General features: G+C 37.9%; 2 protein-coding genes across 2 annotated transcripts in view; both read left to right on the top strand.

Annotated features, from left to right (window-relative positions):
• The window catches only part of LOC133977672 (pleckstrin homology domain-containing family G member 4B-like), a 29174-nt gene extending 27086 nt beyond the window's left edge, over window positions 1-2088 (top strand). The window contains exons 19-23 of the mRNA XM_062415916.1: window positions 360-537; window positions 782-898; window positions 1009-1263; window positions 1513-1796; window positions 1997-2088. Coding sequence (XP_062271900.1) covers window positions 360-537; window positions 782-898; window positions 1009-1263; window positions 1513-1796; window positions 1997-2035 — 873 coding nt within the window. The 3' untranslated portion in view covers window positions 2036-2088. The remainder of the gene's footprint in view (window positions 1-359; window positions 538-781; window positions 899-1008; window positions 1264-1512; window positions 1797-1996) is intronic.
• Window positions 2089-5657: 3569 nt separating this feature from the next.
• tgm2b (transglutaminase 2b) lies at window positions 5658-16720 on the top strand. Its single transcript, XM_062415416.1, has 13 exons — window positions 5658-5762; window positions 8765-8944; window positions 10081-10299; window positions 11003-11121; window positions 11570-11698; window positions 11876-12053; window positions 12219-12351; window positions 12673-12776; window positions 12859-13098; window positions 13555-13830; window positions 13913-14073; window positions 14557-14693; window positions 15449-16720. Exons 1-13 carry the CDS (start codon window positions 5753-5755, stop codon window positions 15597-15599), a joined length of 2037 nt encoding a protein of 678 aa, XP_062271400.1. The 5' UTR covers window positions 5658-5752; the 3' UTR covers window positions 15600-16720.
• The last annotated feature ends 13 nt before the right edge of the window (window positions 16721-16733 follow it).

The following is a 16733-nucleotide window of genomic DNA, read 5'->3' on the forward strand; positions in this document are numbered from 1 at the left end:
AACTGAAAATGACAAATAGCCCAGGACCATATGTCAAACATATAATATTTATTCATGGCTTATTAGAAAATGGTGAAATTATAGAAAAAATGTTGCATTACTTTTATGAACTTGGAAAAGCATTTATATAGTAATATATTAATATATTTTCTTTTTTACTTGATATTTTACACATTGAAAATTAAACACCCACCTGAACATAAAACTTATGAGCACTAAGGAAAAGCTTTGAACTCCAGACCTTCTGGAAAAACTTTTTGCAAACAACTATCATGAGAAATGTTTTAAGCTATGTGGGTTTTGACAAACTTACTAAACTGCCATCTTACATGATAAGTTATCTTTGTCTTTGTATTTAGACATCAGACATAGGCATGACCCAAAACAGTGGTGACAGTGGCCTGTGCTTTGAGATCTGGTTCAGAAAGAGGAAAACTCAAGACACATACACGATACAAGCAGTAAGTCGAGAGGTGAAGGAGGTCTGGACCAAGGACCTAGAGCGGATCCTCTGGGAGCAGGCAGTACACAACAGAGGTACCTTCAAGCACATACACACACACACACACACACACACACACACACACACACACACACACACACACACACACACACACACACACACACACACACACACACACACACACACACACACACACACACCAAGCAAAATAAATGATATTTCAGATGTCAGTATGTTGTCAACTTGTTTTATGCGTCAGTGAAATTTTTTCAAATTTAAATAATTTTAAAGAAATGATTTCTGTCATTTGTGTATTAGAGGTCCGCATGCAGGAGAGAGTGTTCATGGGTATTGGAAACAAGCCTTTCATGGACATCCAGCCCAGTGATGCAGCTATAAACGACAGAGCAGTCAATTATGTACTGATGGGAAGAGGTGAGCAAATACTGCCAGTGAGACAGGTTTACCTTCTGTCACTCTTTGGTTTTTCCAAGTTTATTATGCTTCTACTCATGCAGCTTATTCTTCTTACCCGCTCTCCTCAGAAAACAAGGTCATGTCCTCTGTGGGATCATGTGGGTCGCAGGACAGGCTTCCCGGGGCGCGACCAAAATCTGTTGGCTCTGGGAGCACTTCTTCTTCCTCCTCATCCTCTGGAAGGGGTTCCCTGTCCCATGTGGGATACCTGTGTGGGCCGAAGCGAAAAGTGGTTGCAGGTGGTCTTGAGGGATATGTATCACCCCCTGGTGTTCTGGAAGAGGATGATCTGGACCATGAGAGCGGGAGTCAGAACTTGCTTTGTAAGTGTCAACTTCATCAATAAAGTGATGGAAGTCATATGACCAGATTGATGCTTATGATTTATTGAGTTTATATGCAATAGGAGAGAAAGTAGAAAAATACAATAGGGGAGAGGACTATTGAAACAGTTCTGGCACACCTGTGCTGTGCTGTTTGGAAATTTCCACAAAGTCAGACTCAGGTTGGCTGGTGGATAAATTGGATCAATCTATTTGTCATGTACATAACCAAGTCTTCTCTTGTTGCAGTGGACAGCTCTGAGTCATCAGGAGAGAGTGTCAGCGGCTTCAGCAGTTCCAGTCACAGCTACCACTCTGCTCTTGGAGGAGAAGGGGAGGACACCTCCTCGGTCTGTGCCTCCATAATTACTGTAAGGGAGGCTCATCGAACTAATGTTTCTGCAGCTTTCCACAAACTAAATGCTCTGGCAGGATCCTCTGAGAAAATCCGACCACCGGGCACCCAAGCCCAAATTGCAAAACCAGACCAAGGATCTGCCCTCTGGCAAGGTGCAGCACAAAGCTTTTACCAAGTAATAGTTCATATGGTTAAATACACTCTAATTACAAACAAGCTTATTATTCAAACATAAAGTAAATCACATACATATCCATTCATCACTCACTTATCCCGTGATAATGATTATACTAAGGTGTCTGTTTATTTTTTCTGCATGTAAGTTTCTGTTCATGTCAATATTAATAAGTAATAATGTTTTTATACATTTTTCAGTTTCAGCACAGTAATGTTGGAAAATCCACTGAGGTTTGAACTGTGAGATATAGCACATGGTAAGTACAGTGCAATTATACTATAAACTGACCTTCTAGCATACAACCATTTAAAAAACTGATATTCAGTATGTGTTCTATAATCAGCAACTACTTATGCTGTGATAATCTGCTTTTCTACAGATTTTGAAGTAACTCAAGTAGAGGAGCTGATAATAGTCTGTTGGCGTTGGCATAAGAAACGGGGCTATTAGTAAATATTTTATACCAGCTGTCACTGTAATCCATTACCACTCTGTAAATATAATTGTTTTGATCTCACTTCTTAAACAATAGGTCAGAAAAATATCTTTAAATGTACTGTATTATGAACATTTTAATCATCATAGCACATACAAATGATCTAGGGTACAATGTTTGAGTCTGTTTTTGTTTGTTCATTAGACAATGTTAAACTGCACACTAATTAAAGAATATAGCTAAATAATCCTGGTGAGAAAAGTCTGTCCCCTTTTATAAGCATGTCTTATCCCGCTCCCTGAAGAGTTTAATAAAATCTTGTAGAGGCCAGTGAAAATTGCTGTCACAAAGACAGTAAACAGTATATCTGAATTGTTTGTGTCCTAAATGTGTTGCCTTTTGTACAGATTTATCAAAGTTAAACAAAACATGTATCTCACTTATTTCCCATGAAAAAAAGTCACTCTGTCTTTTTTCTTTCTTTCTAATTTTTTTTATTTTTATTATTATTATTTTTTACTAATTACAGTTTTGTAAACTAATGTGTTACTGGTATGAAGATATTGATCTGTGTAATGTGTATGGCTTTCTATTTGAACTACAGACTTTTTGCAGTGATGTTCTGCAAGTTTGCTTTTATCTCTGTTTTTATTTGCACCACAACATTTTTGTAATAAAATTAACTGACAGTACTGTGTTTAAAATCAAATACTGATGGCTAATTCCTGTCTTTATTTTGCATTTGCCCACTTCTGTCTCCAGCATAAACAATTGAGAAATGAATAAAAAATAGAAATGTATTACATATGCAATTCATGCCTAATACAGATGTATTTTCCTCATTAAATGAATGTAAATGAGCTATAACATCATGTCATCAATATTTTCCTGTATTTCATTAAAGAGTCTATTTAAGAAAAAAACCCGACAAAATGTTGAGACACACTTGCTTTTGCCACAATTGTAGCTCTAAAAAAAGTAACAGTAGTGTTTTGGAGAGGATATTATTCTCATTTACTATAGCTCTCCTTGTCAAAGGCTGTGGTCTCTGCTTAATGTTGCAATGTACATTGTATTTTTTTTTTTTAATAATTAACAGTTTTTTAAAAACGTATTTGTTACTGGTATGAAAACTCTTTGAAATGCAGACTTGTTGCAGTGATGATCTGCAAGTTTGCTTTTATCTGTTTTTATTGGCACCACAACATTTTTTGTAATAAAATTAACTGACAGTACTGTGTCTAAACTCAAATACTGATGGCTAATTTGTATGTATGTATGTATTTCCATTACTGGCACAAAAAGTTGAGAAACTAATATAATAGAGAGATGTATTACAGATGCAATACATACTATAATACATAATACAATCTTTCTTAATTATATTAACGTAAATAAATTAACATTTCATCTATGTTTTTGTACATTCAAGTCTATTCAAGGAAAATCAAACTATAAAATGTAGAGAAACAATTTTGCCACAATAGTAACTCTAAAAAAGTTGCATATTCGCATAAAGTCACATTTTTCATAAATCTACATTAAGACATTTACAGTGACTAGTAACAATAGTATTTTAGAGGAGATCAATGCTGATTTGCTATTTCGCTCTCCCTTTGTCAAAGGCCATGATTTCTGCTTAAACTTGAAATAAAATATACTTCGCTTACCTAATTTTGTGGAATTTCTTTGGTATTCATTGGCACAACTAAACTACAGTCATATTACTAGCAGGAATGTCAAAAACAACTTTGTGAAATGTTTTAATGTGGAATCCAGACTTTTTTTAAAAAGAGAAAGATATCCAAACTTTATCCTTGGTTACAATTAACTGTATGTTTTTTTCTGGAGGGAACAATAGTCATGATGTATGTATTTCTGCAATAATATGCCTTTATTTTTATATATTCTTTAATTTATTTTTCATAAGGCCACTCTTACAATGATTTTTCAATAAATACTTTTGTATTTCCCAGTTTTCACTGTCTTTCGTTGTATTTTACTTTTGCTCTTTTGCTCTTCTCTCACTGTTTCTTATGAACTATGCAAGGGAGTAAGAGTGACAGTAACTATAAACCAGCCAAGTCTTCCTTGGAAAACGTATTCAGTCATTTCCTCTCTACAGGCTTGGACAGAGCCCTGGCTTTGGTTTAACTTCTGTTTATCACTGAATTAACTTGCCTGATGTAATGCCCAATCTGGAGCCAAGACTGTTTGTGGTTAATACTAGTCTGCCCAGAGTGCTTAAAACCATATGAAAGGGCTTCATCCTCTGTAACACAGTTACAGTTGCACATTCATCATTGACTTTACTTTAGCATTTCTATTGTGCATAATTGGTACTTGTTATGATAATTACGCAATAGTCTGCCCTTATGAGCAGTCTGTAATGAATCACTGTAGGATGTACAGTGATTCATGATTGACTGTACTTTAGCATTTCTGTTTTGCATAATTGGTACTAGTTGCCTAATTTTGTTGAGGGCATACAAGTTTATAATGAGTACAGGACAGGTGTTGAATCCTTTTTACTTCATGCACCACTGACGAAACCACAGAGCTTTTGTAGACTTCACTTTAGAAGTTGTTTGTACAATTTGTTCTTTTGTGCATTGGATTTCTATCCCCACTCATCATTTACCAAATATAAAATTCCTTTGTAATGCAGCTGCTCTGTTGTAGCCTAAATTGAGGCTTAACGTGTAGTCTACTCAGGATACAGTGGGTTACATTATTATAGCGTACCTATGATACTGAATACTTTCTGACTTACAGCCTGAGTCCATTGGTTCCTACTGAAGGCATACAGTATAGGCAAAATAATTTTCTTAAACAGTGAGCCACTGTAATTCATAGCAAAAGTAACTCAAAAAGGAGTAAACTGCGCATTTGTCTATTGTCTATTTGACTATTTTCAGCGCTGTAAGCAGTATGTGGCATTCACTCAAAATAAACGACAATTCCCATATTTATAATGAAAGTGTAAGACCCAGTGTAACAGTGTGGTGTCTTTAAAAACTGGTTCAGGTGGAGTTTCATGACAAATATTACACATACTAGCCTTGAATACACAGAAGATTCTGCTTAGTGAGATCAATTTGTTTTTGAGGTTTTCGTGAGATTAATTGACAATGGGAAAAACACAGAATATCACCATTATGTTGTTAAAAATGACAGCTACTTCCACCTAAAATGAACCTTTGCAATAGGCTGTCATAACTGTCAAAGCCTACTTATTTGGTAACCAATACGTTTCTGACGGGCAGTCTATGATGAATCATTAGAGGATGAGTAAAGGCTTGTGTGTGTGCTTGCATGCGGTACGGTTGTTTTTTTTCTTCTTTTTTTTGGGGGGGGGGGGGGTCTTCCTTTTTTCGTGTGAGGGGAGGGTCGCGTCACGCCCTCCATCAGAGTGGCACGAGGAGTATAAATGAGACCGAGATAACAGCGGAGAGAAACACAGTATTTTCTCTGCAGCTGAAAGAGATCTGAACACAGACTTTAAACGAACACAGTCATGGCTCAAGGTAAGTTACTCCGATTCTTACCTACCCTAACTGATTTAAAACGAACTAATCATCAATTAGGCTGGCTGTGGTTTTAAATAATATTTAAATTTGTTTTGTTAAAGTTTGAAATTAGCCTAATATTTTAAATTACATTAAATAATTAAGTACTCAGACAAATACATAATCGGTGTTTATTTATTGCACAAATCAGTTCTCTTTCGAACTTTGCTCTGATGCTCCCACCATTTCCTAATATGGGTGTTTCTGTGGATGATTAGGCTTCAGCTTTTTACCCACTGACTGAGAAGTGAATGTGGGAAACTTCCATTCATTTTTGTTACCGAGTTTACTGTGGGCATGATGTCTGATAATAACAAAGGTGATACATGTGTCAAAGCCACATGTCTCTGGTTTCAGTGTTGCAGGAGTAACTGTGTCATGCACACATTGATCAGAGAACTGAAGACTTGTGCATCCGAAATATGTTTCGCCCTCATCTTTGAGCATGATTGCTGCCCTGGGAGTTTTGACAGCTGAGAGCAGCTGAAGCCTCCAGTTAACTACTTCTATCTTTATAGGGACACCAGCCTACAAATAGTTTGCTTTAAGCCCCAGTGAAAAAACATCCAAACCTTCCTGAACAGAAAGCTGTAAAACAGTTTGCTCTGAAGCACTGCCAATGGTTGAAGCTTATCTGTCTGTGTTTGTAAAAGGTGTCGCATACCAAAAATATCTGAGGATGAGTATTTGACCCTCTGTAATAAAAAAAATAGTTAAACAGAACACTTTGGATAACTGGAACTGGTGTGTCTCAATCATAAAACAGACATTTGTGGTTTTGCTGCATTGCTGTAGATTTTGAAGAATTTGCATGTAAATAAACCTGTTTAAGAATCAGTGTCACCGGTTTTCCATCTGTTGGACAAGCATTCTATTGAAATTTAAATGCCTGTGATGTAGTTCTGAGGTCAGCATGAGTGTGACTCAAAGACAGAAAGGTTCTTTTTCAGATGGGGGTTTTCACATTTATTTTTCCAGGATTAAAATAGTGTTTACTGTACCAGTTACTGCCCAGCTCACACCATCTAGATTACGCTTTAATTTCCCTATTTGGTTTATTCTGGCCTCAGTGCTGTTCACAGAGACTGCCCTTCAATGGAGTGAAGTCATGGATGATAAAGTTGGAGAGAAGCGTGAGCATGTACAGTATGTACATGTCAGTGAGGAAGGCTGGGTCAAGGCTGAGGAACATCTGCTCATGCATTTCATGGTAGAGCATTATGTAATGTGTGTAATGTGTAATGCTCCAGTTGTATAACTGTAATCAAGAGAATCTTTTAAACGTGGGCTTCACACCACACACGCATGCCATCTGCACTAATGCTTCACCTTAAACAACGCAGGCTGTTTCACTGTGTTTTGTGAGCTAATCAAAATGGACTTTCTTTTAGATCCATTGCATATCCACAGTAAGATTCCGAGATCAGACTTGAAAGGACAACACCTTAGGACATCCATATGTTATTCATCTTTGTAATGGTTTTCACATTGTGTAAGTTGATGATTCATTTTATTGGTCTCTGCAAGTATTCTCTCTCTAAAAAAAAAAAAACAGGGGAAAAAATCTTACTTTCCTGGACACTGGTGAAATAGATCTTTCTCCAGATCATCACTAAACTGTTAAATAGTATTTGTGCTCCACTGCAATCCTCATATTTATTTGATATTTGCACAGATCAAATATGTTAACTGACTGGAGAGAAGTCACAGGCACAGCAAAGCCCAAATAATCATCTGATTTCAGTCTCCAGCTGCCTCAGGAGAGGTAGCGTGTCATATTTAAGGCATTTTCTCCAATTAGCTACACTAGCATGCATTCAATTAGGCACTGAACTAGGGTCAAGATCAGTAAAACATCAGAGACTGAGAAATACTGAGGAATGGTATCCCATTGACTTCAAGTAAAACAGCAGGAAGTCTCTGCAGCTTAGTCTTTGTTTACTCATGTCTTGCCTAGCCTTGACATTACCACCTCTCATGCTTGTTTCCAAGGGACACAAAGACTTAATATATGGGGAAAGGTTAACCTCATGACACGTCATGGGTCATCCCAGGTAATGGTTAAGCAGCAGGAGGACCATGGAAGCATTATACTGTATAGGAAGAACCTAACTTTCCCCGCAAACAGGAAATCATAGGGTGGGATTTTCTTAGTCACAGAACACCCTGGGGAGAAGGAGCGGCTGTGTGTCTGCACACTTCACAGGGAGTTACTTCTGTCTGTGTTTACCTCTTGTTAAATCCATACAGAAAGCTCCGTGAAACAAAATGATCTTACAAGAAATGAGTGTGTCCTGCCGTCCACAGAATCAAAGTCCACACAGAATGTGTAGACCTTAACAAATATTTAACCTTTTCCGTTTTTTAAATAAACTCACGAAAATAAAGTCATTATGAAAGTAAACTTGTTGAAAGTGGCAAAAAAACAGTTCCTTTTTAGAAAATATACACAAGCACATTCACAGCCGCAACCCAAAGAATTACAGACTGTAGTTAACCCCAATTTTCTTGTCTGACATAAAGAAGTTATTTGTGATGGTTGAACCTCATAAATTCTATTTAATTTCCCTTGTCTTATACATAGCTATACATTTTACAACTAGCACTCCATTTAGATGTTGTGGCATTTTTAATGGCTCCATAAACATTTACATTATTAAGCCTACCTTAAGTTAGAGTGAGAACTGAGAACATAGCTGACGATCTACAAAGAGGAGTATGTTTTCTACAAACCTTGATTAATATACTGACATTATTTTATTGCTTTGTAGCATTGTGTGCAGCATATTGTAGAAAATTACAAGTATTATTAAAAAAATCAAAGTTGGTATCTTCCATTTGCTAAATAAAATAACACTGACTGTAAGCACAAATGTTTCTCAAGGTGTGGTCATTTGTAAAGGTTAGTATCAACTTAAACACTGAATATTGAATATGTTTCTCTTCTCTCTTCTTTTAAGCTCTGGACATTGATCGCTGGAATCTGGAGTGTGAGTTCAACAACACCGACCATCGTACTGATCTTAACGGTGTAAACCGTCTGATCGTGAGGAGAGGCCAGCCGTTCACAGTCCGCCTGTATCTCCGCTCAGGGAACTACCAACCAGGAATCAGCTCTCTTGACTGCATTGCAGAAACAGGTGATACACTTCATTTACCCCTTTACTTCTGCATCTTTCTTTATTATGCTTATCTGTGTATCTATTAGTAGTTGTTGTATTAAATGTAACTGTATACCTCTTGAGTCCTTTTAAAATATTCAGGCTTCTGCTTGTGTCATGTGTAACAGTCATATGAACTACATCAACACATACAGGACAAAAAAAATGAATGCACAGAAATTTGCAGTATTTCAAAAATGTGTGTCATAACAATTCTGTAGTGAACAGAGGTTGAAAGAAAAGCATTGTGTATGAGCCCTGTTAGGAAGTCAAGGTTCCATTGGAAACACCTAGTACAGTAACTGTGTGTTTCTGTTGGCATTATTATGTTTTGCTACCTATTGTAATTTCAGAGATGAGAGATGGAAATGAGATGCAATGTTAATGGAAAAGAAAAGGAAGTCCTTTTCCTTTGTTCAGTTGTCAGTGTTATTGCTACTATTACATTGAGCTCACTTACAGTAGCTGCAGAATTTTTTCCACTTTTGTCCTTTTTCTAGGGATTATTGTTGAGAGCAATGTACTGTATTCCCATGTATTTGCCCTCAGAATACACTAGAAATACCCTGGCACCTATCTGTTTCTCCTCCTAAATTCATATTTGGATAAACTTCTCATGCTTGGTACTTGTTATCTCATGAGTCTGATACTACCCTTGTTGCTTGCCAAAAACTCCAACTGTTTAAACAGGAAGTGTTGCTTGCTAACGGGAAAGCATGTGTATAATCATAGATAACACATTTAACCATTAGGAGTCAAGTATATTTTAATGGATTTCAGTAGGGTCCTTAATCCCACCCAGTGAGATGAAAGTTATCACAAGGGATTTTAGGTTTATGTAACTTACAAGAACTCAAATCTGAACTCAAGGAGGTCACTTAGGGAGACTTGAGTCCCAATCAATTTGGGTCATATATAGGTGCTATTACACAGTTATGCTGTCCATGCATGAGAAGAGATTACAGAAATATTTGAACTAAATTTAGGCAGCGTTGGGAAAACAGTGAAAATGTCTGTGAGTTTCCATTCCAAAGGGAAAATTGTTTCACTAAAATTGCCTGGCTTCTTCCCAAATGCAGTCCCAGGACTCTTACCATATTCAATGTTACATGCAGGTCCTAGACCCTCTGAGCAGTATGGCACCAGAGCCTCCTTTGGTCTGTCTGCCAACATCGACACTTCCCGCTGGAGCGCTGCTGTCACCAGTCCCCCTGGAGACACAGTGACTCTGTCCATCTGCTCTGCCCCTGATGCACCTATAGGCCGCTACACCCTGACCCTGGGGCGATCCGGGCGGATTGAGTTTATTCTGCTCTTTAACCCCTGGTGCCCACGTAAGTAAACAGACTATACCTCAAGCTGTCATGTAGTGGATCTTGTGTAGAGATCATAGCTTACAAAATGCTTTGATGAGGTTTCATGACAGAGTTGCTTATGACAGGGGCTATTCAGGACCAGTGGTGAGGAGATCACACAGGGGAATACTAGTAGTTTAGTGCAAAAAATATTGATGGGAAATAAGGTTAGGGTTGAAGCTGCTATCATCAGTATTTCTATAATAACAATGAATCAAATGACTTTTCACCTGTCTTCTTCAGTTCCCAGTTTTCAGCAAAAGAGCTTTAAAAACCCACTGTAAGCCCTACTGGCAGCAAGCACAATTGCTGGTGAACATAGTCAAGCATTTAGCAGTTAAAGAGTCAGATATTTCCTTTAAAAGTGGGTGGAAACCAAAAAAGAGAGAAAATTGTATTTAAATCCATCAGGCTTATCAGAATCACAACATCAACTGAACTGAACAAGTTTGATACATTATCATCTTTTAAGCTGTTTACAGTGTCTTTATTTTGAGGCCAACACATGTATGTGGCCAAAAATAAATTAATTCAGTTTAAGTAGAATGTTCACTGTTTACTATGAAAAAACTTGCAAGGTGAGAATATTTCCAGGAACTGGAGATGCGTATACCAGTCTTGCTCCATTTCAGACATGAATTGGGACATTTATTGTATTGTTTGTGATGTCTCTTGGCAACAGGAGATGCAGTATATATGGACAACGAGGAGAGTTTGGCAGAGTATGTTCTGTCTCAGGATGGAATCATCTTTCGAGGCAGCTACAAACATCCCATACCTACTCCCTGGAACTTTGGCCAGGTACCAACACCAACACTGATGCTGTCAGCCTCCCTTCATCATACACATATATTCATCCTGGAGAGCCAAAATTATGTCAGAGTGGTGGAGGAGTCATGCTTATTCTGATAACAGGGAAATAGGAAAGGAAATAGATAGGAAAGTCCTATCAGATGATTTATGGTGTGTTACATAACACATTTTGACACTGAGATGGACTTACTGTAGATATTTATATGACTGACAGTAGATAGTCTTTGTTTGATAAAGTGAGGGAATGTTTTCATTATTAGCCTGGCATTACTAGAGCATTACTCGTTCAGCTATCAAGGCTATGGCATGGTACGGCTGTGTTTTTGCACCTGTTTTTTTTGTTATTGTTGAAAGGTTTTCAAAAGGACATTTGACCATGTCTCACCACTGACAAACAGCTCATCAGCAGTAATACCTGCTTGTTTTTTCTGTACAGTTTGAACATGGAATCCTTGATGTCTGCTTGAGGATTTTAGATATGAATCCTAAATGTCTGGCTAACCCTGGCAAAGACTGCTCAGGGAGAAGAAATCCTGTCTATGTCTCTAGAGTGCTTAGTGCTATGGTATGTCATTTATTTCGATTATTTCCATTTACTATTCTAATTAAAAAATTGATACTTGTTGTTGCAGTTTCATTTATTTGCATGAAAATGTTTAGATGTGAGTGTTACCAATGAGATACTTGAACTAAACACGAAACGTTTAAATACATTTTTATACTTCTCTCCTGTGCGTGTTAGGTGAATTGCAATGATGACAAAGGAGTGGTGCTGGGAAAATGGACAAATGGGTATGAAGGAGGTGTCAGCCCAATGTTCTGGAGGGGCAGTGTGGAGATTCTGCAGAACTGGGATGCACAAGCCTGTCAGCCTGTTCGCTACGGACAGTGCTGGGTGTTTGCTGCAGTGGCCTGCTCAAGTAAGATAGGACAGTGTAGAGCTTGGTAGCCTATCACAAGGAAACACACGGGATTAGTCTCAAACAGACATAACATGATATATGTGACCAAACAGTTATGATATAGATTGTGCTCCTCCTCTGAGCATTGCAATGCTGATGTAAGTTGTTTTTGTGCTTTGTTAGTTTCCAGAGCACTTGGCATCCCCTGCAGAGTCGTCACCAACTACCTGTCAGCCCATGACACCAACAGCAACCTGGTGATTGAACGCTACATTGATGAAAATGGACAACTCATTAAATCTGCAGAAATGATCTGGTCAGAACACCTATCAAATGTTATGTATTTAATCCTACATTAATCCTACATGTTCAGTAGATTTAGTTTAATATGTTCCAAAAAAAGTCTGAAATTATATTAGATGCATAATAAGAACATCCCCTTGATTAGATACTGATTACAGTTTGACCATGTAAACCTCACAGTAGAGATTTACACAGCAGAAGTGTATCTTTTACTTTATTGCAATCAAGCAGTTATTGCATTTGCAGTGACATCAGTTTTAAGATGTGTTTTCAAGTGCCCAAACAGAAAATGTATCAAATTGGGATTCAGCTGATGGTGTGTATTAATCTGTAGGAACTATCACTGCTGGGTGGAGAACTGGATGGCAAGGCCTGACCTTAAATCTGATTTTAACGGCTGGCAGGCCAGTGACCCCACACCCCAGGAGAAAAGTGAAGGTAACAAACACCCAATTAAAGAACCTGTGATACCTTTTTTATTTATCAAGAGAGATGCTCATCAAGGTGTGTCTTCCTTCAGGAGTGTACTGCTGTGGCCCCATTCCACTCAAGGCCATCAAGGAGGGTGAGCTCATGTTCAAGTACGATGCCCCGTTTGTCTTTGCGGAGGTCAATGCTGACGTTATCACTTTCATGAAGAAAAAAGACGGCAGCACATCAAATGTCACTACCTCTACATTGGTGGGCCAGAAGATCAGTACAAAGAGTGTCGGCCGTGACACCAGAGAGGACATCACCCATCTGTACAAGTACCCTGAAGGTAGAGAATGCTGCTGTTGCTACTGGGCATGTAAATAAATGCTGTTAATGACAATATGACGCAAACCATTCCACAATTTTCGATTTGAGAGGAAAAGTTACTATTTTTCACAATAGTTCTCAGTGGGACCTAAAGTTGGCCTTAATCACAATTAGTGTATGTTATTACAACACACCATAAACATGACAAACCTCCTCTGAATACCAGCTGATCATACAAAGGTCACTTTCCATATAGATTCCTACATTCCATATCTGTATTTCTGTTACTCCTAATATAACAGTACATCAATTAAATTCTACATTGCCTAATGTATGTATAGGAAGGTCAGGTTTACACACAATACGGTATACAGGTTATTTGTTATATTAAATTTATACAAGTTGACTATTTTGAATGGCAAGCATTAAAGCTGTCAAATTTGAGTGTGTTATTTTGTTGCTTCCATGCTACTAGGCTCGGATGAAGAGCGGGAGGCTTTCAAGAAGGCCGACCACCAAAACAAGCTGCTCCACCAGCAGCAGAATCAAGGCCTACACATCACCATCAAAGTCTCATCAGAGATGAAGAAAGGCTGCGACTTCGACGTCTTTGCTGTGGTTACTAACAATACGCAAAGCGACAAGAAGTGCCGCCTGGCATTTGGATCCTGCTCTATGTCCTACAACGGGATTATGGGAGGGAATTGTGGCTTTAAAGATCTGCTCAATGTTGAGCTCTCACCAGGAGCAGGTGAGCCAAATCACTGTGTGGCTTTTGCATACATATATGTACACAGTTGGCAAGCTTGTATATATTGTATGTTTTATTCCAGAGAGGCGGGTCCCACTAAGGCTGAACTACTCTAAATATGGTAGCCTGCTGACTGGAGACAACTTAATCCGTCTGGCTGCTTTGTTACTTGACTATACCACCAGGGAGGCAACACTGGCAGTGAGGAACATTGTACTGGATAATCCTGAAATCAAAGTCAGGGTGAGTGTAATAACCTGCAACAACAGATCTACAGCAGACTTAAAAAAACAAGACAGCAGTATGTAAAATCCAGTAAGGACATATTTTTGGTTGTCATTACTATGGAAGGACAAGTTGGTCACTAACAAAGTTCAAAGCCACAACCATGAAAAAGATTTGATATGTTAAAACTTAGAGCAATGAGTCAAGAAAAAGAGTGTTAGGAGACAAGTATTCTTGAAGTCAACTGATGTTCTGAAAAGCTCCTTATCATCCATACAATGCTATAGAAACTCTACTGTACTACTGTTACTATAACCTACAATGTTCATGTATTACTGCCTCATTTTAATATTGGAGAGCTGCAAGGGTATGTCAGTACAGGAATATTGGGACATCAGCTCCTCTTCCTATGTATTAAAAGAGCTTCACCAAAACAAAACTGTGCTATACTCAATGTAAAGCTTGCATCAGTTAACACCCAGAGGTGACTGTTCTCTGCAGATCCTAGGTGAACCAAAGGAGAATCGGAAACTGGCTGCAGAAATCACTCTACAAAATCCTCTGCCAGAGCCACTGGAGAACTGCTGCTTTAGCATTGAGGGGGCCAACCTTACTGGGGGACACGCCATCTCTGAGAGGTTGTATGAGTGCTTCAGTATGCAACTTGTTGACAATTTCTTCACAAACACAGAACAATGCTGACCAGTCATATAGAAGTCAAGTCATTTAGAAACTGCAACACAACGTGTTGTCTGTAGACGTAAACATGCATGCAGGAAGTAAGATGTTCCAACCTAGCCATCAGTTTATCACTTATTATTGTATATTAAGTCCCGACCTGTAGAAACACACCAGTTCAACAAGCCAACACATTCTGCTTTCATGACAGTGAACATTATGGGCTTCTTTGGCTGTTTAAAATTAATCAAATTCATGTAATGGAAATAGTTCTTCCCCATTTCACTTTCCAATAGTGTTGTATTTGATTTATGATTTGTAGCTCTGGTCTTGGTACTGTGTCTAGATCTCGGATAGAATATGGTGCTGTTTAGTCATGTCAGGAGCCCACTGTTAACGAAAGAATACAGTACTGGGGTTTATACAGATGAATTGAGTTTATTTGTATAATTTGAGTGGCCACTTAATTACTATACTATTTCTGTCTGTATGAATGGTGATGATTTGTCTGCATGCTCTGGTGTATTAAAGAAGACTTTTACTTGTCTGCTGAGCAGTTCAAACACTGCAGCGCCATCTCATTTTGTCTCCATAAATAGTCACAACTGTTATGAGTCCTATGTTAGTGATAATTAATCCCTAAATATTTCTGTAATCACATGGCAGTTATAAAGCCCTAAGTGTGTCACTGATAATTTAAATATTTACCCCACAGGCTGGACTCCACAGTGGGACCTGGGGAAGATGCCAAGGTGAAAATTTACTTCACTCCCAACCACTCTGGGATGAGAAAGCTGGTGGTCAACTTCGAAAGCAACAAGTTATGTCACGTTAAGGGCTACAGAAATGTCATCATTGGAAAATAGAGTTAATCAACCTTTACAGCCCATCAGACAAGAGGAAGATAAAGCATGTTTTACATTTAAATTTATATTAGCTTTTAAAACTTTTTCTTGCATAGTGTTTAAAACAAAATGCTTTTTCTGTCCATATACTTTACTAACTGTATATTACTGATTGACACATCTTTTTTTTTATTAAGAGCCATAATTATTTGAATGTGACCTGAGAACATTGTACTCATTAAAACTTCAAATCTGTGCATGCAGCTATATATGTACCATCTATTTTCTTATTCTGGTTAGAAGATCAGTATTATAAGTACTATGTACTATTTTTATATTTTCCAGGTGCTATAATTAAAATAATTGTTTAACATTTTTCAACCAGATAGACTGATTTCACACACACCTTGACTTTATTGGACATATGTAGATGTGTTTTTTTTTTTGCACTCAAACCAAACATATAAAGCAGCCTGTAGCAAAGATGAAAAAGCGGCTTGTGTGTTGTTTTGAAGTTGTTTTACCTTGTAGTTGATGTGCAATAATCAGGCAATGTTAACATGAATATATTATTTGAATTTGCGAGTAGCCCAAAAAGCCTTATTTTTGTCAGAATCAGAAGATGGAGTGTGTCTCCAAATATAGCAAAGGTGCTGGATTTAGTTTCTTTTAAAACACATTGCCTGTAGTATGTAGCCAAAAAACATAAAGGATGACAGTTGTGACTAATAATTTTTATTTATACCCTGAGCTAGTCTGCCTGGCGTACCCTTCTTTTCCTCAACTTGGCCTCTACCCCGGACCTGTAGTTTCAGAAAGTGTCTATGAAAATAACAACTCTTGGTAAGAGGAAACACAACGTGATATTGGCCTGAAAGTTTAGTTGAATTAAACAGCAACAGAAATGCAATCAATAATCTGTAAAACAAACTATCAGCAAGTAACTTCGAGACCTTATTTAATAATTCCCTACAGTCATCTCTGTTCATCTCCTCTAGTGCACAGAGCCAAGCAATCTGAAGTTGTGCAAAGTCCTGCAGCACTGTTAACCATGCAGATGTTGGGGGTTGAGGCCCTGCTCTTAGACCTACCTCACATGAGGTACAAGGAATAAACAAAACAGGACAATAGCATTCTTTTCAGTGTCTTAAGCTT

Source organism: Scomber scombrus, chromosome 3, assembly GCF_963691925.1.
Source record: "Scomber scombrus chromosome 3, fScoSco1.1, whole genome shotgun sequence".
Classification (NCBI taxonomy): Eukaryota; Metazoa; Chordata; class Actinopteri; order Scombriformes; family Scombridae; genus Scomber; species Scomber scombrus.

What these genes read in the sequence shown, in the direction of transcription:
- tgm2b (XM_062415416.1), top strand. An exon ending in AAATCTGCAGAAATGATCTG is followed by an intron (nt 12,352 to 12,672) that starts GTCAGAACACCT and finishes ATTAATCTGTAG; the next exon opens with GAACTATCACTGCTGGGTGG. An exon ending in TGAGCTCTCACCAGGAGCAG is followed by an intron (nt 13,831 to 13,912) that starts GTGAGCCAAATC and finishes GTTTTATTCCAG; the next exon opens with AGAGGCGGGTCCCACTAAGG.